Source organism: Bos taurus, chromosome 14 (genome assembly GCF_002263795.3).
Source record: "Bos taurus isolate L1 Dominette 01449 registration number 42190680 breed Hereford chromosome 14, ARS-UCD2.0, whole genome shotgun sequence".
NCBI lineage: Eukaryota > Metazoa > Chordata > Mammalia > Artiodactyla > Bovidae > Bos > Bos taurus.
The window spans coordinates 73,714,121-73,736,847 of NC_037341.1; the positions used below are offsets into that span (position 1 = coordinate 73,714,121).

Consider the following 22,727-nt stretch of genomic DNA (forward strand, 5'->3'; position numbering starts at 1 on the left):
CATTGATCACTGAGGAAGGCTTTCTTATCTCTTCTTGCTATTCTTTGGAACTCTGCATTCAGATGCTTATATCTTTCCTTTTCTCCTTTGCTTTTTGCTTCTCTTCTTTTCACAGCTATTTATAAGGCCTCCCCAGACAGCCATTTTGCTTTTTTGCGTTTCTTTTCCATGGGGATGGTCTTGATCCCTGTCTCCTGTACAATGTCACGAACCTCTGTCCATAGTTCATCAGGCACTCTATCTATCAGATCTAGGCCCTTAAATCTATTTCTCACTTCCACTGTATAATCAATAACTTAGAATAAGGCTATTCACAAGTAGAAATTGAATTAAAAAATGCTTATAATATGATGTAAAAAAAAAGAGAGAGAGAAATATACAGGATGTCCTGAACTATAAATAAAAATACATGCTTAGAAAAATGACTGGAAGGAAATAACAACAGTAAGTAGTGGGTTTGATATTTGCCAAGTGCCAGGTCTACTTAGGACTTTCTACAACCCTATAAGGTAAACTGTATTGTCACAATAGAGTGGGAAAGACTAGAGATCTCTTCAAGAAAATTGCAGATATCAAAGGTACATTTCATGCATGGATGATCAAGATAAAGGACAGAAACAGCAAGGACCTAACAGAAGCAGAAGAGATTAAGAAGTGGAAAGAATACAGAAAAAAGAATTATACTAAAAAGGTCTTAATGACCCAGATAACCATGATGGTGTGGTCATTCACCTAGAGTCATACATCCTAGAATGTGAAGTCAAGCTGGCCTTAGGAAGCATTACTATGAACAAAGCTAGTGGAGGTAATGGAATTCCAGCTGAGTGATTTCAAATCCTAAAAGATGATGCAGCTAAAGTGCTGCATTCAGTATGTCAGTGAACTTGGAAAACTCAGCAGTAGCCACAGAGCTGGAAAAGGTCAGTTCTCATTGCAATCCCAAAGAAGGGCAATGCCAAAGAATGTTCAAACTATTGTACAATTTCACTAATTTCACATGTTAGTAAGGTTAAGGTCAAAATCCTTCAAGCTAGGCTTCAGCAGTACGTGAACCAAGAACTTCCAGATGTACAAGCTGGTTTAGAATGGCAGAGGAACCAGAGATCAAATTGACAATATTTGTTGGGTTATGGAGAAAGCAAGGGAATTCCAGAAAAACATCTACTTCTGCTTCATTGACTATGTGAAAGGACAGACTGGATCACAACAAACTGTAGAAAATTCTTAAAGAGATGGGAGTACCAACTACCTTACCTGACCCCTGAGAAAACTGTATGTGGGTCAAGAAGCTATAGTTAGAACTGGGCATGAAACAACTGACTTGTTCATGGAGTTCTCCACTGGTTCAGTGGAGAAAGGAGTATGACAAGGCTGTATATTGTCACTCTACTTATTTAAATCTATGCAGAGTACATCATGAGAAATGCCAGGCTGGATGAATCACAAGCTGGAATCAAGATCTCCAGGAGAAATTACAACAACCTGAGATATGCAGACCGTAACACTATAAAAAGAGGAACTGAAGAGCCTCTTGATGAGGGTGAAAGAGGAGAGTGAAAAGCTGGCTTGAAACTCAACATTAAAAAAACTAAGATCATGGCATCCAGTCCCATCACTTCATGGCAAATACAAGGAGAAAAAGTGGATGCAATGACAGATTTTATTTTCTTGGGCTCCAAAATCACCAGGGATAGTGACTGCAGCCATGAAATTAAAAGACACTTGCTCCTTGGAATGGAAGTTATGCCAAACCTAGACAGTGTATTAAAAAGCAGAGACATTACTTTGCTGACAAAGGTTCATATAGTCAAAGCTACGGTTTCTCCAGTAGTCATGTATGAATGTGACAGTTGGACCATAAAGAAAGCTGAGAGTCAAAGAACTGATGCTTTTGAATTGTGGTTCTAGAGAAGGCTCTTGAGAATCTCTTGGACTGCAAGGAGATCAAACTAGTCAATCCTAAAGGAAATCAACCATGAATATTTATTGGAAGGACTGATGCTTAAGCTGAAGCTCCAATACTTTGGCCACCTGATGTAAAGAGATTAGAAAAGCCTTGATCCTGGAAAGACTGAAGGCAAAAGGAGATGTGGGCAACTGAGGATGAGATGGTTAGATAGCATCACCAACTCAATGGCCATGAATTTGAGCAAATTCCAGGGGATAGTTGAGGACAGAGCAGCTTGGCATGCTGCAGTCCATGGGGTCACAAAGAGTTGGAGACAACTTATGGGACAAAAGCAACAACAACACTGTTACTCCAACTTTATAGATGAGAAAACTGAAGCAAACAGGTAGGTCAAGTAACTAACTTTTAGAGGCAAATAATGAAAGTAGTAAAGATTCAAATCTAAGATGTATCTGACTTCATTCATTACCTTTCACAGTCATTATGTATGACTAGGTAATGGCATAATAGAAGATTATTTGTTCTTTTTGTTAGGTTGGTTGATTTTGAGTAATTTCAAATTTTATTCAATAAATATTAATATGATTTGATTTTTAAACCAGGGGGGAAAAGTTACTGAAGGATAAAATTTGAAAATGTGTATAAAGGATAAAGAAAAATGTGCAGATCTGGTCATCTTCCAAGCTGGTCATTATATTTCCTTTAGTTTCATGTTGACAAAGCCTTGAAGGACTTCTTATCTCTCCTTGTTATTCTCTGGAACTCTGCATTCACTTGGATATATATTTTCCTTTCTCCTTTGCCTCTCGCTTCTCTTTTTCCTCAGCTATTTGTTAAGGCCTTCTCAAACAACCACTTTGCCTTCTTGCATTTCTTTTTTGGGGGGATGGCTTTGGTCATCACCTCCTGTACAATGTTACAAACCTCTGTCCATAGTTCTTCAGCCACTCTGTCTACCAGATCTAGTCCCCTGAATCTATTCGTCACCTCCACTGTATAATCATAAGCAATTTGAATGTCATAATGGCTTTCCAGTACTTTGGCCACCTCATGCAAAGAGTTGACTCAATGGAAAAGACTCTGATGCTGGGAGGGATTGGGGGCAGGAGGAGAAGGGGACGACAGAGGATGAGATGGCTGGATGGCATCACAGACTCGATGGACGTGAGTTTGAGTGAACTCCAGGAGTTGGTGATGGACAGGGAGGCCTGGCGTGCTGTGATTCATGGGGTTGCAAAGAGTCGGACACGACTGAGCGACTGAACTGAACTGAACTGAACTGAATGGCTTTCCCTACTTTCTTCAAATTGAGTTTGAATTTTACAATAAGGAGCTGATGATCTGAGCCACAGTCAGCCCCAGGTCTTGTTTTGCTGACTCTATAGGGCTTCTCCATCTACCGCTACAAAGAATATAATCAATCTGATTTTGGTACTGACCATCTGGTGATGTCTATGTGAAGAGTTGTCTCTTGTGTCGTTGGAAAGGGGTGTTTACTATGACAAGTCTGTTTTCTTGGCAAAACTCTGTTAGCCATGCCCTGCTTCATTTTGCACTCCAAGGGCAAATTTGCCTGTTATTCCAGGTATCTCTTTACCTTCTACTTTTGTATCCTAGTCCCCTATGATGAAAAGGACATCTTTTGTGTGTGTGTGTGTTAGTTCTAGGAGATCTTGTAGGTCTTCAAAGAACCATTCAACTTCAGCTTCTTCGGCATTAGTGGCTGGGGCATAGACTTGATTTACTGTGACGTTGAATGGTTTGCCTTGGAAACAAACTGAGATCATTCTGTCATTTTTGAGATTGCATTCAAGTACTCTTTTGTTGACTGTGATGATGGCTACTCCATTCCTTGTAAGATTCTTGCCCACAGTAGTAGATATAATGGTCACCTGAATTAAAATTAATTAAAATTCTCCCATTCCTGTCCATTTTGTTCACTGATTCCTAAAATACTGATGTTCACTCTTGCCATCTCCTATTTGACCACATCCAATTTACCCTGATTAGCATGCATGCACACAAAAGGTGGAGTAACACCTGAGTCTGAGTTGACTCAACACTGCCCACAACAAGTCCAGAGACCTTCCTACAAATATTGGAGGACTTTCTGAGCAGGGAGATTGACTGAAGAAAACTGTGGGCAAAGGAAAATGAAGGAATCACAAGGATATTCTTCATACTGCCACTCTCCATATATTTCTCTCTTTTTTCTCATACGTTCTTATGTTGTCCTTTCTTTATTATTCCCTTAACTTTCACTTTTTAACCTACTTTTTCCAGTTTTAAAACATCTTATTTTTTTTTTAATTCATTTCATTTTTTTCCTGTTTTGAGGGTACTATGTAGTTATATTGCATTTTCCCCCATGCTTTTATTTTGCATTTTTGCTAGTCATGTTTTTACTACACATTTTCACTTAGGGGCTTGTTTATTAGCTTGATTGCTCTCTTCTGTTTTGACTCTAGTTTTTATCCTTTTCTCTGTTTTCTCTCTTCTTTTTATAAGTGTGCGAGTTTCTTTGGGTGTTACTGGCTACTGAGTGTTGCTTTCACCATTAGTCTTGGAGTTTTGTCCCACATGGCCTATGAAGTCTTGCTGCTACAGTTAGGGGTCGAGCCTGAGCCCCCGAGGTGGGAGACCCGAGTCTAGGACCTGGGACCACCAGAGAACTCCCAACTTCATGGAACATTAATCGTGAGCGCTCTGCCAAAGGCCTCCTATCTCAACACTAAGACCAAGCCCACCCAAAAGCCAGCAAGCTGCAGTGTCATGCCAGAACTTTAGCAAAACAGGAACGCAACTTTGTTCATGAGCAGAAAGGCTGCCCAAAGCCGCACCAAGGCACAGACACCCAAAAAACACGACTGGAAACGGCACTACCCTTCAGAGAGACAAGATCCAGCTCCATGCACCAGAACACAGACACACATTCCCCCAACCAACAGACTTTCATAAGGCACTGGTCCAACTCCACCCACGAGGGGCAGATCTCACAACTGAGATGAACTATGACCTACCACCAGGCAGAAAGGAGACTCCAAACTCAGTAAGTTAAATAAAATAAAAAGACAGAAACATGCAGCAAATTTAAGGGCCATGGTAAAAACAAAAACAGAAAAACAAGGCCAAACAAATGAGGAGGAAATAAACAGCTTACCTGAAAAAGAATTCAGAGTAATGAAAGTAAAGGTGATCCAAAATCTTGGAAATAAAATGAAGGCACAGATAAATAGACTCGAGGCAGGGATTGAGAAGATACAAGACAAAGTTAAAGAGGACCTAGAAGAATTAAAGAATAGACAATCAGCAATGAACAACACAATAACTGAGAGCAGGAACCAACAGCAGAATAACTGAGGCAGAAGAACAGACAAGTGAATCAGAAAGTAGAACGGTAAAAATCAGTGAAGCAAAGCAGAATAAAGGGAAAAGAATAAAAAGAAATGAGGAAGTCTCAGAGATATCTGGGACAACATTAAGTGGACCAACATTCGAATCATAGGGGTTCCAGAAGAAGAAGAAGAAAAGAAAAGGCATGAAAAAAATATTTGAGATTAGAGTTGAAAACTTCCCTAACATTGGAAAGGAACTAGCCTACCAAGACAGGTAGGCTAGGTAGGCTCTCTCCTACCAAGAGAGCCCATACAGGCTAAACCCAAGGAGAAAAACCCAAGACACATATTAACTGAACTAATGAAAATTAAATACAAAGAACAAGTACTAAAAGCAGCAAGGGAGAAGCCACAAATAACTTACAAGGGGATCCTCCTAAGGCTAACAGTTGATTTTTCAACAGAAACTCTGCAGGCTAGAAGGGAATGGGAGGCTATACTTCAAGTGATAAAAGGAAAAAAAACCTACAACCAAGATTACTCTTTTTAGCAAGGATCTCATTCAGATTTGAAGGAGAAAGCAAAAGCTTTACAGCCAAGCCAAAGTTAAGAAAATTCAGCACCACCAAACCAACGTTACAGCAAATGCTCAAGGAACTTTTCTAGACAGTAAATACAAGAGAAAGAAAAGGTCTACAAAAACAAATAATACAATACAGTAAATGGTAATAGGATCATGGGTGTGCATGCTCAGTCACTTCAGTCATGTCTGACTCTTTGCAGCCCTGTGGACTATAGCCTGCCAGGTTCGCTATCTATGGGATTCTCCAGGCAAGAACACTAGAGTGGGTCCCCATGCCCTCCTTACAGGGGATCCTCCCGACCCAGGGACCAAACCTATGTCTCCTGCATCTCTTGCACTGCAGGCAGATTCATTACTGCTCATTCACCAGGGGAGCACAGACATAACAATAATTATCTTAAACGTAAATGGACTAAATGCTACAACCAAAAGACACAGACTAGCTAAATGGATACAAAAAACAAGACCCCTATATATGCTATCTACAAGAGATCCACTTTAGACCTAAGCACAAATACAGACTGAAAGCGAAGGGCTAGAAAAAGATATTCCATACAAACAGAAATCAAAAGAAAGCAGGTGCAGCAACACTCACGTCAGCTAAAGTAGATTCATGTTGATGTACGGCAGAAACCAACACAGTACAGTAAGCGATTATCCTCCAATCAGAAATAAGTAATTCTTTAAATGTCAATTTCGTGAAGACCAAACAATCTTATTTGTCAAGCAACTTTGAAAGTGCACACTTTTGCATTTCTAAAGGAATTCATATAGCGCACAAACAGAGTAAGCCTACAATAACTACTTTGGAATTTATTTTATCCAGTTGCTAGAAGGCATAAGCCTGTGACATGCATGCATTCTTTTCAGTGCCCAGACCCTACTGTCACTTCCGCATAATTGACATGGTTCATAGTGTCTGGAAATATAAGGGGCAGACAGGACATTATTTCCTGCAGAATAAAGAGATCATCCCACCTGCTAATGCCAATAGTGTCAGGATACTAAAAACTTTAACAAAATTGAAGAGCCCAAATTCTACCCATTCCATTCTTGCCACAGGCTTTATTAAACTCAAACTCCACACCTGTGTGGTTTGCTTGAGCACCTCTACCTGCTCCTTCTCTTAAACCGGGCACTGCACAGAGGCCTCTGATATTCTAATCTTCTGCAGAACACAGATCTCATTGCCACAGCAACATGAAGGTAAGGCTAAGCAAATATAAAAGAAAGTTAGCTGACTCCAAGCTTCAGTGGCTAGGCTGAATTATGTGGTTGTTACCAGTTACAAAACAAAAATTACATTTTTGAGTGATGATATGTCCCATAGTGATGAACATCAGTCCTTGAAAAAGTAGCTGCTCTGTGTTACAGGGTGTACTTGCTAATTTTTATTACAGTTCTTATCTGTATGCAATTAGATGTAGACTAAATAGATGTTTCACCCACACTATGCAATCAAGGAAGATGAAATCAAAGAGATAAGTTAATAGGCACTTTGAAATTTTCAAGTGGAGTTTTCACTCCTGCTTGCCTCTCATTCAAGTCATCTGTTGATCCCTATCACATTAGCCAAAACTAATATGACTAACTTTTTTGAACCAAGAAATATAAACCCTGTGCTTGAAAGAGATTTGTTGTGATTTGGGAATTTGCTTCTATGAAAAAGTACTAGAGACAAATATGATATTATAATTAGGTATACTGTTAACTCATTTTATTTTTAGCAAGTTTTTACTGAGCATATGCTATACCCAAGACACTCTTCCAACCAATGGCAATATAGTGGTGAGCAAAACAGATACACTATTCCATCCACAGAGAGATTATCTTTGGGACGAGGGCAGATAAATTAAGTGAAATATATAGTATAGTAAAAGCTAATGTGTTGCTGTGGGAAAAAAATAAGGCATAGAATATGGGTAGAGTGTTGCTATTTTAAATAGAGTGGTCAGCAAAGGTCTCACTGCAGTGACATCTGAACAAAGACCCAAAGGGAGTGAGGGGATGAGTCACATGGTTCTTTCAGGCAAAGGAAAAGCTAAAGGCAAAGCCCCTGAGAAGGAAGCCTACCGAGCACATGAAGAGTCAGAGGGCCAGCATGGCTGAAGAAGATGGAGGAAGGAGAAAGAGGGAGAGAGGTGAAGTCAGTGAGGCATAGAGGACGGGATCACAAAGGCTGAGTCAGCCACGACATGGACTGACATTCTTACTCAAGTTGTGTGGGAAACTTTCCAAAGTTTTGAGCACAGGACTGTCATGAGCTGCCTTAGGTTTGTAGAGATTTGTTCTGGTTACTAAATTGAGAAGAAAATGTAGGAGGCAAAATGGAAAGCAGGGAAAGTAGGTGTAATGTTTTGTAGGCCAGGCAAGAGATGACGACCTTGACTGAACGCCACCATAGGAGGAGTGGGAAGTCAACAAATAAAATTACTTGTGGGTGAGAAGGTCCCAGAAAAAGAAGATGCAGTGAATTACTATTTCCTCTTGCCTTAAAGTCCAACCTCAGCACACCTTGATCCATATCACTAAAAGAAGACAAAGAGGGCTCTCTCTTTAATCAAGGCTATTTGGTGGACCAAAATTTTCTGCTTCTCCCACCTTCATCTCAGTATCTGAAGCTACTTTGTGCGTTGCCTTTGTGTTTTAGAAAGAATAAGATTTAACGGTGAACTAGAAGGAAGTGGGGATGAGTCAGACAAAAGTCATTAGTCTGGGTGAGAAACAATGAGGACAGCAGAAATCAAGGCAAGACAACACTTTCCACACATTTAACACGTTGGTTAGCCTGAACTCAGAAGCCAGCCAACTGGAAATGGGAAGCAAGAAGGGGAGAGCTGAAGATGACAGAGTTTAAATAGTATAAATAGTAACTGAAATGACTCGGTTGATCTGAGAAGACTCAAGTTGGAGAATTGAAAATAACCAGTTCTGTATCAGAAATGTTTCACCTGGCATGCCTGTGGAATATTCAGGTGGAGATATCTAATCTGGAGTTAAAAATATAATTTTAAAGCATAAGCAAAATAAATCAGGGCTAAAGGTGAACGGCAACATCATTTCACAAATTGTGAAAGCCTACAGTTCTATCACAGCTTTTGATGCAAGATAGCACGGGAGTTTTCCCATTCTGGAAGGGATCACAGTACAGTTGTCCCCTTACTCTTAACTTACTTAACTTACCCAGGCATTTCTACTGTCAAAGTAAGTTATCATTTTAGGAAGAGAATATAGGACAGTTAAGTTTGCTGACTATTTTCCACCTGGAATTTTCTTTACAAACTAAGGGCTAGGGCTGGGTTTCCCTGGTGGCTCAGTGGTAAAGAGTCTGCCTGCCAATGCAGGAGACACAGCTTCAATCCCTGGCCCACGAAGATCCCACATGCCAGGGAGCAGCTAAACCCACGCGCCACGACTATTGAGCCTGTGCTCTGGAGCCCAGGAGCCACAACTCCTGAGCCCATGTGCTGCAGCTACTGACTCCCATGCACCCTAGAACCGGTGCTCTGTAACAAGAGAAGCCACTGCAAGGAGAAGCCTGAGCACCTTAACAAGGAGTAGCCCCTGCTCTCTGCAACTAGAGAAAGCCTGCATTCAGCAATGAAGATCCAGTGCAGCCATAAACAAATAAATAAAACTAAAAGAAAAAAAAAAAAAAAAAAACTAAGGGTTGCCAAGTATTAATGAAATGCCTTCTAATTGCCCGTATTCTACCTCCCTAGTCAGTATCCTTCCTCTCTGCTTACTGTCTGACTTCAAAGACTCCTATCTTCCACCATTCACAAATACTAAGGGTCAGTGCTACATCATCTCTTAGGTGGTCTCTGCCCTCCAGTCCTCCTTTACCCAGCACATCTGCGATACTGCTCTCCAGAGTACTGCAAACCTGCTTGTAGCACTTCTCTCTTTGGGATTCCCTGAATAACGTTCAGATTCCTCAGCTTCACCCAGCACAGCAAGTCATCATGACCTGGCTCTTCTCCATCTATCCAGCCTTATCTCCCTTTGCTTTCCCCTCTTTAAAATTTATACTCAGATAAACAAAATATTCAGGGTTCCCCAAATACCAACTGTGTCCACCTCTCTATCTTTACACAAATGGATCTCCACCAACACTCAACATGCATCATTCAAAGGCTAAGGCCTTCGTTAACACTCCTGACAGATTTATCATTCTCCCCACCACCTCTACAACTTAATCAAATCACCTGCATACCAGTTTAGAAGTCCTAGAGGCCACCCTTACGGCAGAAAGTGAAGAAGAACTAAAGAGCCTCTTGATGAAAGTCAAAGAGGAGAGTGAAAAAGTTGGTTTAAAGCTCAACATTCAGAAAACTAAGATCATGGCATCCGGTCCCATAACTTCATGGGAAATAGATGGGGAAACAGTGGAAACAGTATCAGACTTTACTTTTCTGGGCTCCAAAATCACTGCAGATGGTGATTGCAGCCATGAAATTAAAAGATGCTTCTCCTTGGAAGGAAAGTTATGATCAACCTAGACAACATATTAAAATGCAGAGACATTACTTTGTGAACAAAGGTCCATCTAGTCAAGGCTATGGTTTTTCCAGTGGTCATGGATGTGGACTATAAAGAAAGCTGAGCGCCGAAGAATTGATGGTTTTGAACTAGTGTTGGAGACGACTCTTGAGAGTCCCTTGGACTGCAAGGAGATACAACCAGTCCATTCTAAAGGAGATCAGTCCTGGGTGTTCATTGGAAGGACTGAAGCTGAAGCTGAAACTCCAATACTTGGGCCACCTGATGCAAAACGCTGACTCATTTGAAAAGACCCTGATGATGGGAAAGATTGAGGGTAGAAGGAGAAGGGGACAACAGAGGAGGAGATGGTTGGATGGCATCACTGACTCACTGGACTTGGGTTTGGGTAAACTCTGGGAGTTGGTGATGGACAGGGAGGCCTGGCATGCTGTGGTTCATGGGGTTGCAAAGAGTCAAACACGACTGGGCAACTGAAATGAACTGAGAGGCCACTTAACATTTTCCAGATACATCATTTACCCCTCTCTTCTCTCTGGCTCTTCTTGTAAATTCTCTCAGAGAGGAACATTTTCCTTAGCTCAGGGGCCAATGATAGAAATTTGGACTTCATCTCACACCACGCACCCAATCCACTGAGTTCATTTTAGTCCTAAATAGCAACAAAAACTGCCCTTAGGTCAGACCCCTGTCACTTTTACTTATACTCTAGGATCCCTATCTCAAGTCCCACCTGATGACATTACTTTCCTGCTTCCACTTCTGATGGTGCCATTTGCCTCCTCAGCCTGGCCCAGTCTTCCTTTCTCACCTCCTACCATGGACCAAGCAGCAAGGACTCTCCAGTTACCACTTGAATATCACCAGACTTCAGGCCTCTCATGTACGGCCATTCCCCGGTTGAGGCCATCACGGTCTCTTATCCAGAGAGAGTCTTGCCCAAGTTTCCTCCATTCTCACCCTGCTCTCAGGCCTTCAGGACAAAGCTCTGACTCCTTCCTGGGGCTCACAGGCCTCCCCTGCCTGTCTCTCACAACCCGCCTCCTTACTTGGGACCTATAACTCTAGTCTGGGTCTTCACAAAGGTCACTCTGCTGCCTAGAACTTTCTTACTCTTATTCCTTCTCCTGGCTAACTTCCACTGATCCTTCAGGTTCTAGTTTAAATGTAAAACTCCAAAATGATACACGTAAAAACTGTACACTTCTCCCTCTGTGAGTGGGAATGTCTTCTTCCCCAGTCCTGATGCTTCACTTCCCCCCAGGAGGGAAGATGTCTTCCCTCCTTAACTCCAGGCTTCTTTTGCCCCTTTATTCACTCTGTCCCCCTACAAATGGTTTATCTGACCAGAAAATTTTGAGAGAATAATAGGGCATGAGTAGTCCTTCTTAAACCTTCTCCCTCTTGAAACCAGAATTGAAAGAGACACGTTCAGAATTGAAAGAGATACCCCAATGTTCATCACAGGACTGTTTACAATAGCCAGGACATGGAAGCAACCTAGATGTCCATCAGCAAACCAACAGATAAGAAAGCTGTGGTACATATACACAATGGAATATTACTCAGCTATTAAAGCGAATGCATTTGAATCAGTTCTAATGAGGTGGATGAAACTGGAACCTATTATACAGAGTAAAGTAAGTCAAAAAGAAAAACACCAATACGGTATATTAATGCATATATATGGAATTTAGAATGATGGTGATGATGACCCTAAATGCGAGATAGAAAAAGAGACACAGATGTAAAGAACAGACTTTTGGACTCTGTGGGAGAAGGCGAGGGTGGGATGATTTGAGAGAATAGCATTGAAACATGTACATTACCATATGTGAAACAGATCGCCAGTCCAGCTTCTTTGCATGAGACAGGGCACTCAGGGCTGGTGTACTGGGATGACCCTGAGGGATGGGATGGGGAGGGGGGTGGAGAGGGGTTCGGGATGGGGAACACATGTACACCCATGGCTGATTCATGTCAATGTATGGCAAAAACCACCACAATATTGTAAAGTAATTAGCCTCCAATTAAAAAAAAAAAAAAAAAAACAACTTAGCAAGTGAACAATAATCACCTTAGGGAGCTAGCTGCCCTCAGCAAGCAAATGTTCCCCCTAAGGTGATTATTGCTAAGTCCTATATGATGCTTTGCAACCTCATGGACTGTAGCACACCAGGCTCCTCTGTCCTCCACCATCTCCCAGTTTGCTTAGATTCATGCCCATTGAGTCAGTGATACAACCTAACCATCTCATCCTCTGCCACCCACTTCTTTTGCCTTCAACCTTTCCCAGAATCAGGGTCTTTACCAATGAGTAGCTCTTCATATCAGGCGGCCAAAGTATTGGAGCTTCAGCTTCAGTCCTTCCAATGAATGTTCAGGTCTGATTTCCTTTAGGATGGACTGATTTGATCTCCTCGTAGTCCAAGGGACTCTCAAGAATATTCTCCAGCACAATTTGAAAGCATCAATTCTTTGGTGCTCAGCCTTTTTTGTGGTCCAAATCTCACATCAGTACATGACTACTGGAAATAACCATGGCTTTGGCTACATGGTCTTCTGTCAGCAAAGCGACGTCTCTGCTTTGTAATACACCGTCTACATCTGTCACAGCCTTCCTTCCAAGGAGCAAGCATCTTTTCATTTCATGGCTACAGTCACTGTCCCCAGTAATTTTGGAGCCCAAGAAAATAAATTCTATCACTGCTTCCACATTTCCCCCTTCTTTGTGCCATATTATATCATAATGTTACTAGACTGTTAAGCTTTGTGAGCAAGAATCAGTTCTTTCTTATGCTTGGATGGCTTAGTATAGTGCCTAATATATAGCAAATGTTCGATCTGCCACATAAATAAGTGAAGCCCAGCATGCCTTGGGCCCTCGGCAACCTGTTCAGCCTCATCTCCATGCACTTCTCTCTGACTCCAAAACTTCACAAACTCCACAGTGCCACGCCACTTGGCTTTTTAAAAACAGGCCATGCTCCTTCACTTCTTGAAACATGCAATTCCTTGTATTAATATCTAGATTGTCTTTGGGGCTCCATATAACTCAATTCCAAAAGTGAGCTTGGAGCCACCTCCTTCATGAAGCCCTCCCTGTCTCCTTTAGCAACACACTGTTTCGTTCAGATGTCCATTCTAATAACACATCTGCATTTTCACAGTCTGTTGATGTCTCATCATGACCCACTGGAATACAGTATTTCAGACAGATTCTGGATGAGGACCTAGTACGAAATATGCCTTACACACAGCACAGTACATGTATTCTGTCGTGTAACAGATGTTAGTTATTTACTCTGTGCTAAATGGCAACTCACTCCACTATTGTTGCCTGGAGAATTCCATGGACAGAAGAGCCTGGCAGGCTACAGTCCATGGGGCCAAAAAGAGTCAGACATGACTAAGCTACTATCATTTCACTGGGCACTATTCTAGGCCTGCCTCCAAGAAACCTATATTCTGAAATTTTGAGTTGGGTAAAGAAAGATTTCTTAGGCTTTCTGGATAGAAAAAAATAAAATAAAGAAAACTCGAAACATAAACAAGGGGGAAAAAATCTAGCTGGCTTTATACTTCTCACTGACAATATTCAGCATCAGAATAAAATGAAACAATGTTGATTAAATTCAATGTGAAAAACAAATGTGATACAGCCAAGCAAAAACATGGCTAGTCAGCCGTCTCTTTTCCAGTACAAACAGATGCCTGGGATGAAGGTGGTCAAACATTAACCCTGGTTATTTCTGACTGGCCAGTTTGCAGACATGTATTATTTTGTTTAATTTAACTATTAATATATTACTTGAATTCATATTGGCCCAGTATCATTTTTATAAAAATACTAATTACTCTTTATTTTTAAAAAAAAGTGAAAGTCCCTCAGTTGTGTCTGACTCTTTGTGACCCCCATGGACTATACAGTCCATGGAATTCTCCAGGTCAGAATATTGGAGTGGGTAGCAGTTCCCCCTGGAAAATTTCCAGGGGATCTTCCCAACCCAGGGATCAAATCCAGGTCTCCTGCATTGCAGGTGGATTCTTTACCAGCTGAGCCACAAGAGAAGCCCCCCAAAACAGGGAGGAGGCAAAGGATGGCAATGTGCATCAGAGATATCAAAGAACTGTAAATTTTTAAAAGTTCCACAAATTGTATGCTTAACCTTACTATATAAGATGAATTCTTGTATTTTCTATTCTATTCCATTTTGCTTTTCTTAAACTCATTTTGTTCCACTAAATTATTTGACAGTCCAATCATGAGTTATTATTCATAACTTAAAAAATATACAAGAAGCTATTAATTCAAGGATGGTAGTGATAGTTTCCAAGTAAAGATTGTCAAAGAATGCCCAACACTTTGTAGGCACTTAATTAGCATTTTCTGATAAACTACTGAATGAGTGAATGTTTTCCTCAGTAAAACTGAAAGCAACTTGAGAGCAAGTTTTGTATTTTTTTAACCTTTGCATTCCCATAGCCAAGCAAAGAGCTAGTTCTCATTAAATGCTGTACTGAACTGAGCCCTAGTAGCCCATAGCACAATATTGGTTAGTTAGTTAGTTCAGTCGCTCAGTCGTGTCTGACTCTTTGCGATCCCATGAATCGCAGCACGCCAGGCCTCCCTGTCCATCACCAACTCCCGGAGTTTATTCAAACTCATGCCCATTGAGTTGGTGATGCCATTCAGCCATCTCAGCCTCTATCGTTCCCTTTTCTTCCTGCCCCCAAGCACCCCCAGCATCAGGGTCTTTTCCAATGAGTCAACTCTTTGCATGAGGTGGCCAAAGTACTGAAGTTTCAGCTTTAGCATCAGTCCTTCCAAAGAAATCCCAGGACTGATCTCCTTCAGAATGGACTGGTTGGATTTCCTTGCAGTCCAAGGGACTCTCAAGAGTCTTCTCCAACACCACAGTTCAAAAGCATCAATTCTTCGGTGCTCAGCTTTCTTCACAGTCCAACTCTCACATCCATACATGACCACTGGAAAAACCATAGCCTTGACTAGACAGACCTTTGTTGGCAAAGTAATGTCTCTGCTTTTGAATATGCTATCTAGGTTGGTCATAACTTTCCTTCCAAGGAGTAAGCATCTTTTAATTTCATGGCTGCAATCACCATATTCATAAACAGTGAAAGTCATTCAGTCATGTCCATCTCTTTGGAACCCCACGGACTGTGACCTGCCAGGCTCCTCTGTCCACGGAATTCTCCAGGCCAGAATACTGGAGTGGGTAGCCAGTCCCTTCTCCAAGGGATCTTCCCAACCCAGGGATCGAACCCAGGCCTGCTTGCATTGCAGGTGGATTCTTTATCATCTGAGCCACCAGGGAAGCTCACTTCATAAATAGATATATGAGGGATGAAACATTTCTCAGATTCTTGATAACTAAAATATTTAAATCGGGGGCTTTAATTGTAACAACTTGTATTTGCCCACAAAATCATGTTTCCTGGAACAACCTGCCACTTCACAGATGTGAAAACTTTTCTACACCCAGGAATTCACACCGAAGCTTGTGTGGGCCAGGAAAGGGAGACACACCACTTACAAGGAACTCTCTTGCCTTCAAACCTCCATCCTCAAAACTTCCATTTTTCTTAAGCAAAGGAACTTCAAACTGTCAGGTTACAATTAATTTTTAGTTCATTTTCTCCCTCTCATGCTATATTGCGTAATGACATCAGAAGATCGTGGACACGGTCTGTGTGACCTTATTACTACAATTCTAACAATTTGTGTTCTTTAAAAAATCTCTGAAGACTTCTCTACTTTACAGAGCCATTATAGGATCCAAATGAAGAGTTCTTTAAGAGGGATCAGACAGTGTAGCCTTCTTTTACAACCTACAACCCAAATCTTTGTAAGAGAAAATACTATCAACAACACCCTGGCCTTGAACAAATCTCACTTTTTAAAAGGAAGTTCTCTCTTACGTCATAGACTCATAGTATTCCCTTGTGTTCAGATCTGGAATTTGAAATTTGTCCATGTTTTTCAAAAAAGATAAAAACATGGCTTCTCATTCTAACTGAAAAAAGTTTTTTTCACAATTGGCACACTGATTTTTCTACTTGGCTAAGGAAATTGTGAATTCAGGTTTAGTTTCGCTTAGCTCACTAAGGTTTCTTTTCATTTGATTGAGGAAAGGGGTTGTCTTGGATATCATTAGTCTCTTTTTCCTTTCTCTTTCTTTCCCTCTTTAGCTGTTTCCTCTTGACCACTTTAGACTATCGGTCTAGTGGAGAGATGTTGACAAAACCAAACAAAATTAGGAGAGAAAAAGCTGTGGAAGCCAGCCTGAGATGCAGCGCTCCCAGCATTAACTGCAGGCAGGGAAATTTAAACAGCTCGATTTGCTTTCTATTTTTTTTATGTGAATACGTTCATATGGGCTTCCCAGGTGTAGTGCAGAGGTAAAGAATCCACCTGCCAATCCAGGAGGCAAAGGCTAAAGAGAGGCGAGTTCTGCTCCGCAGATGGGGAAAACCCCCTGCAGTAGGAAATGGCAACCCACTCAGGAAAGACCCTGGAAAATTCCCGGGACAGAGGCGCCTAGAAGGCCACGGTTCATGGGGCCCGCAACGAGTCCAACGTGACTTAGCACTCACGCACGCCAGGTTGGTATTAATCTTTGAACAACAAACAGGTGAACGAATTTCTTCGTTTAAAAAAAAAGGACTCCAGCTAAGGCCAATGTTTCCTCTGGGCCCCGCTCCCTACCCCTCCTTCCCTTTCCCCCTCGTCCCCAGGCCGGCAGGTGTGTGCAGGGCCCTTCTCTCTATTTACATGCAACTTGGACTCTTTGCGACCTCATGGACTATATAGTCCATGCAATTCTCCATGCCAGAATACTGGAGTGGGTAGCCTTTCCCTTCTCCAGGGGATCTTCCTAAGCTAGGGATCGAACCCAGGTCTCCTGCATTGCAGGCGGATTCTTCACCAGCTGAGACACCAGGGAAGCCCGACTTTCACTGGAAACTCACAAGAATGTGCAACTTGTGAGAACCACGCAGGCGTTCAACGTGCCCCTCCACACGGGCACAAACGTACCCCAGGGCTTCTCCCGAGGGCAGCTTGGATGTGACGGCCCCTCTTCATCCCAGTCCCGGGAAGCCACAGCCCCCTGCCCCGGCCCCGCGTCTGCAGGACGCCCGCGCCTAGCTCCCCGCACCGGGACCGCGGGGCCCCACGGCGCTCCTCCCCGCGCCCGGGACGCCGGGTCTGCGCTCCCTGGACGGGGATCTTGCAGGGGACACGCAGGGCTCCCGGCCCTTTCGGCGCTGCCTTACCCGCCGGGAACCGCGGCCCCAAGAAAAGAGAAGCTGGTTTAGCACCGCCATGTCTAGCCTCCCTAGGTCTGGCCGGAAATGCGCGCGCGAAGGGAGGCGGGTCAGAGAGCCCCAAGTTGGCAAGACTGGGCTGGCCAGGGAGCCGACCCGCCTGGGCGGCTGGGGCTCCCCGCCCCCCGGGTCAGAGCCCAGGCCTCAACTACGCTTTTTTCGTGCTCTAATTATCTTTATTTTCCCCATTGTTGTTGTTGTTTTAATAGGGTATTTAATGGAGGTTCATCTGTCCCTCTGAGTGCAGGACTTACTGTGCCAGAAAAGTCCGCAGATTGCAGAAATGCAAGACATGGATACACGTGTATTTAGCGACTAAGTCCTCTCTGACTCTTTGGCACCCCTGTGCACTGTGGTGGTAGGGTAAGGGAGTTAGAGAAGGCTAGGTTCGGAAAAAAGAACCAGACAGGCACTTTACAGGAACAGATCACCTTAAATGAGGCGAGAAGGGGCAACTTGGTTGCAACTTCAAAAACGAAAGAATGGTCTCAATTCATTTCTAAGGCAAACCATTCAATATCACAGTAAATCAAGTCTATACCCCAACCACTAAGGCCACCGAAGCTAAAGCATAATTATTCTTAACAGAGTTTATCTAAAAACTCTTATCTCATTTACATTTTCTTTCCTTAAACATTTCTTCACATGGAAAAGTTTCCTTGCTGACAAATTTGTAACAGATATAACAAGATTTTATTTAGCTTATATTAAACCTAAGCAGGATGAAAATATTATGCTTAGTATTAATGACTCTTAGACATGTCTATAATAACTAGATCAAACATTAATACCCGGTATTAATTTAATACTGAACATTTCCCAGTTCATGTGAAGCTGAAAATCATTAATTATGACTTCAGTAATTCATAATTGCTAAATTTCTCTTGTATTTAGAATTGTTTCATTTGTAAGTGCTTACTTTTTTTAGGCCAATTAGATTAAAGCTCATTTACAAATTAACCCCCTGCAACATTATCCAAAGACAAAGACACATACTGAGGCATACATATATCCAAACAGACACAGCGAGAGATCTAGCTTCATTTTCTAAACTTAGTCATGAATCAGATATCACAATATTAAACTCACTAATTTGTAAATTAGTGAGCCTCTTGATGAAAGTGAAAGAGGATAGTGAAAAAGTTGGCTTAAAGCTCAACACTTAGAAAACTAAGTTCATAGCATCCGGTCCTATCACTTCATGGCAAAGAGATGGGGAAACAATAGAAACGGTGACAGAATGTGGTCCACTGGAGAAGGGAATGGCAACCACTTCAGTATTCTTGCCTTGAGAACCCCATGAACAGTATGAAAAGGCAAAATGGTAGGATACTGAAAGGGGAAGTCCCCGGGTCGGTAGGTGCCCAATATGCTATTGGAGATCAGTGGAGATATAACTCCAGAAAGAATGAAGGGATGGAGCCAAAGCAAAAACAATACCCAGTTGTGGATGTGACTGGTGATAGACGCAAGGTCCAATGCTGTAAAGAGCAATATTGCATAGGAACCTGGAATGTTAGGTCCATGAATCAAGGCAAATCGGAAGTGGTCAAACAGGAGATGGCAAGATTTAAAGTCAACATTCTAGGAATCAGCGAACTAAAATGGACTGGAATGGGTGAATTTAACTCAGATGACCATTATATCTACTACTGCAGGCAGGAATCCCTTAGAAGAAATGGAGTAGCCATCACGGTCAACAAAAGAGTCCATTTTGGATGCAATCTCAAAAATGACAGAATGATCTCTGTTCGTTTCCAAGGCAAACCATTCAATATCATGGTGATCCAAGCCTATGCCCCAACCAGTAATGATGAAGAAGCTGACGTTGAATGGTTCTATGAAGGCCTACAAGACCTTTTAGAATTAACACCCAAAAAAGATGTCCTTTTCATTATAGGGGACTGGAATGCAAAAGTAGGAAGTCCAGAAACACCTGGAGTAACAGGCAAATTTGGCCTTGGAATACGGAATGAAGCAGGGCAAAGGCTAATAGAGTCTTGCCAAGAAAATGCACTGGTCATAGCAAACACCCTCTTCCAACAACACAAGAGAAGACTCTACACATGGACATCACCAGATGGTCAACACCGAAATCAGATTGATTATATTCTTTGCAGCCAAAGATGGAGAAGCTCTATGCAGTCAGCAAAAAAAGAGACTCAGAGCTGACTGTGGCTCAGACCATGAACTCCTTATTGCCAAACTTAAATTGAAGAAAGTAGGGGAAACCACTAGACCATTCAGGTATGCCCTAAGTCAAATCCCTTATGATTATAGAGTGGGTGTGAGAAATAGATTTAAGGGACTAGATATGATAGACAAGAGTGCCTGATAAACTATGGACAGAGGTTCATGACACTGTAAAGGAAATAGGGATCAAGACCATCCCTATGGAAAAGAAATGCAAAAAAACAAAATGGCTGTCTGAGGAGGCCTTACAAATAGCTGTGAAAAGAAGAGAAGTGAAAAGCAAAGGAGAAAAGGAAAGATATAAGCATCTGAATGCTGAGTTCCAAAGAATAGCAAGAAGAGATAAGAAAGCCTTACTCAGTGATCAATGCAAAGAAATAGAGGAAAACAACAGAATGGGAAAGACTAGAGATCTCTTCAAGAAAATTAGAGATACCAAGGGAACATTTCATGGAAAGATGGGCTCGATAAAGGACAGAAATGGTATGGACCTAACAGAAGCAGAAGATATTAAGAAGAGGTGGCAAGAATACACAGAAGAACTGTACAAAAAAAGAGCTTCATGACCCAGATAATCACGATGGTGTGATCACTCACCTAGAGCCAGACAACCTGGAATGTGAAGTCAAGTGGGCCTTAGAAAGCATCACTATGAACAAAGCTAGTGGAGGTGATGGAATTCCAGTGGAGCTATTTCAAATCCTGAAAGATGATGCTGTGAAAGTGCTGCACTCAATATGCTAGCAAATTTGGAAAACTCAGCAGTGGCCACAGGACTGGAAAAGGTCAGTTTTCATTCCAATCCCAAAGAAAGGCAATGCCAAAGAATGCTCAAACTACCGCACGATTGTGCTCATCTCACACGCTAGTGAAATACTGCTCAAAATTCTCCAAGCCAGGCTTCAGCAGTACGTGAACCATGAACTTCCGGATGTTCAAGCTGGTTTTAGTAAAGGCAGAGGAACCAGAGATCGAATTGCCAACATCCGCTGGATCATCAAAAAAGCAAGAGTTCCAGAAAAGCATCTATTTCTGCTTTATTGACTATGCCAAAGCTTTTGACTGTGTGGATCACAATAAACTGTGGAAGATTCCGAAAGAGATGGGAATACCAGACCACCTGACCTGCCTCTTGAGAAACCTGTATGCAGGTCAGGAAGCAACAGTTAGAAGTGGACATGGAACAACAGACTGGTTCCAAATAGGAAAAGGAGTACATCAAGTCTGTGTATTGTCACCCTGCTTATTTAACTTCTATGCAGAGTACATCATGAGAAACGCTGGGCTGGAAGAAGCACAAGCTGGAATCAAGATTGCCGGGAGAAATATCAATAACCTCAGATATGCAGATGACACCACCCTTATGCAGAAAGAGTAGAGGAACTAAAAAGCCTCTTGATGAAAGTGATAGAGGAGAGTGAAAACGTTGGCTTAAAGCTCAACATTCAGAAAACGAAGATCATGGCATCTGGTCCCATCACTTCATGGGAAATAGACGGGAAAACAGTGGAAACAATATCAGACTTTATTTTTAGGCGCTCCAAAATCACTGCAGATGGTGACTGCAGCCATGAAATTAAAAGACACTTACTCCTTGGAAGGAAAGTTGTGACCAATGTAGATAGTATATTGAAAAGCAGAGATACTACTTTGCCAACAAAGGTCCATCTAGTCAAGGCTATGGTTTTTCCAGTAGTCATGTATGGATGTGAGAGTTGGACTGTGAAGAAAGCTGAGCACTGAAGAATTGATGCTTTTGAACTGTGGTGTTGGAGAAGACTCTCGAGAGTCCCTTGGACTGCAAGGAAATCCAACCAGTCCATTCTAAAGGAGATCAGTCCTGGGTGTTCATTGGAAGGACTGATGCTGAAGCTGAAACTCCAATATTTTGGCCACCTCATGTGAAGAGTTGACTCATTGGAAAAGATCCTGATGCTGGGAGGGATTGGGGGCAGGAGGAAAAGGGAACGAAGCAGGATGAGATGGCTAGATGGAATCACCGACTTGATGGACGTGAGTCTGAGTGAACTCTGGGAGTTGGTGATGGACAGGGAGGCCTGGCGTTCTGTGATTCATGAAGTCGCAAAGAGTCGGACACGACTGAGTGACTGAACTGAACTGAACTGAACTGAGAAACTTTATTTTAGGGGGATCCAAAATGACTGCAAATGGTAACTGCAGCCATGAAGTTAAAAGATGCTTGCTCCTTGGAAGAAAAGCTATGACCTACCTAGACAGCATATTAAAAAGCAGAGACATTACTTGGCCAACAATGATCCATTTAGTCAAAGCTATGGTTTTCCAGTAGTCATGTATGGATGTGAGAGTTGGACTATTAAAAAAGCTGAGTGCCAAAGAATTGATGCTTCTGAACTGTGGTGTTGGAGAAGACTCTTGAGAGTCCCTTGAACTGTAAGGAGATCAAACAAATCAATCCTAAAGGAAATCAGTCGTGAATGTTCATTGGAAGAACTGATGCTGAAGTTGAAGCTCCAATACTTTGTCCACCTGACACGAAAAACAGACTCAATGGAAAAGACTCTGATGCTGGGAAAGATTGAAGGCAGGAGGAAAAGGGGACGACAGAGGATGAGATGGCTGGATGGCATCACCGACTCAATGGACATGAGTTTGAGTAAGCTCTGGGAGTTGGTGATGGACAGGGAAGCCTGGCATGTTGCAGTCCATGGAGTCACAAAGAGTTGGACACGACTGAGCGACAGAACTGAATTGAACTGAATTCTAAATAACAACTAAAATAAGATAATTTTAAGAGTTTGTTCCTCCCCTCATTGCCTCATTTTCAGGAATTAGATATGGTCTAGATAAGGTAATTAGATATATAAAAGTGATT

The 22,727-nt window shown here is 42.1% G+C and overlaps 1 protein-coding gene across 1 annotated transcript in view; it reads right to left on the reverse strand.

Moving 5' to 3' along the window:
- DECR1 (2,4-dienoyl-CoA reductase 1) overlaps positions 1 to 17,698 on the reverse strand; it is a 43,508-nt gene extending 25,810 nt beyond the window's left edge. Inside the window, 1 exon segment of the mRNA NM_001075423.1 lies at positions 17,630 to 17,698. Coding sequence (NP_001068891.1) covers positions 17,630 to 17,680 — 51 coding nt within the window. The 5' untranslated portion in view covers positions 17,681 to 17,698.
- Between the last annotated feature and the right edge of the window lie 5,029 nt (positions 17,699 to 22,727).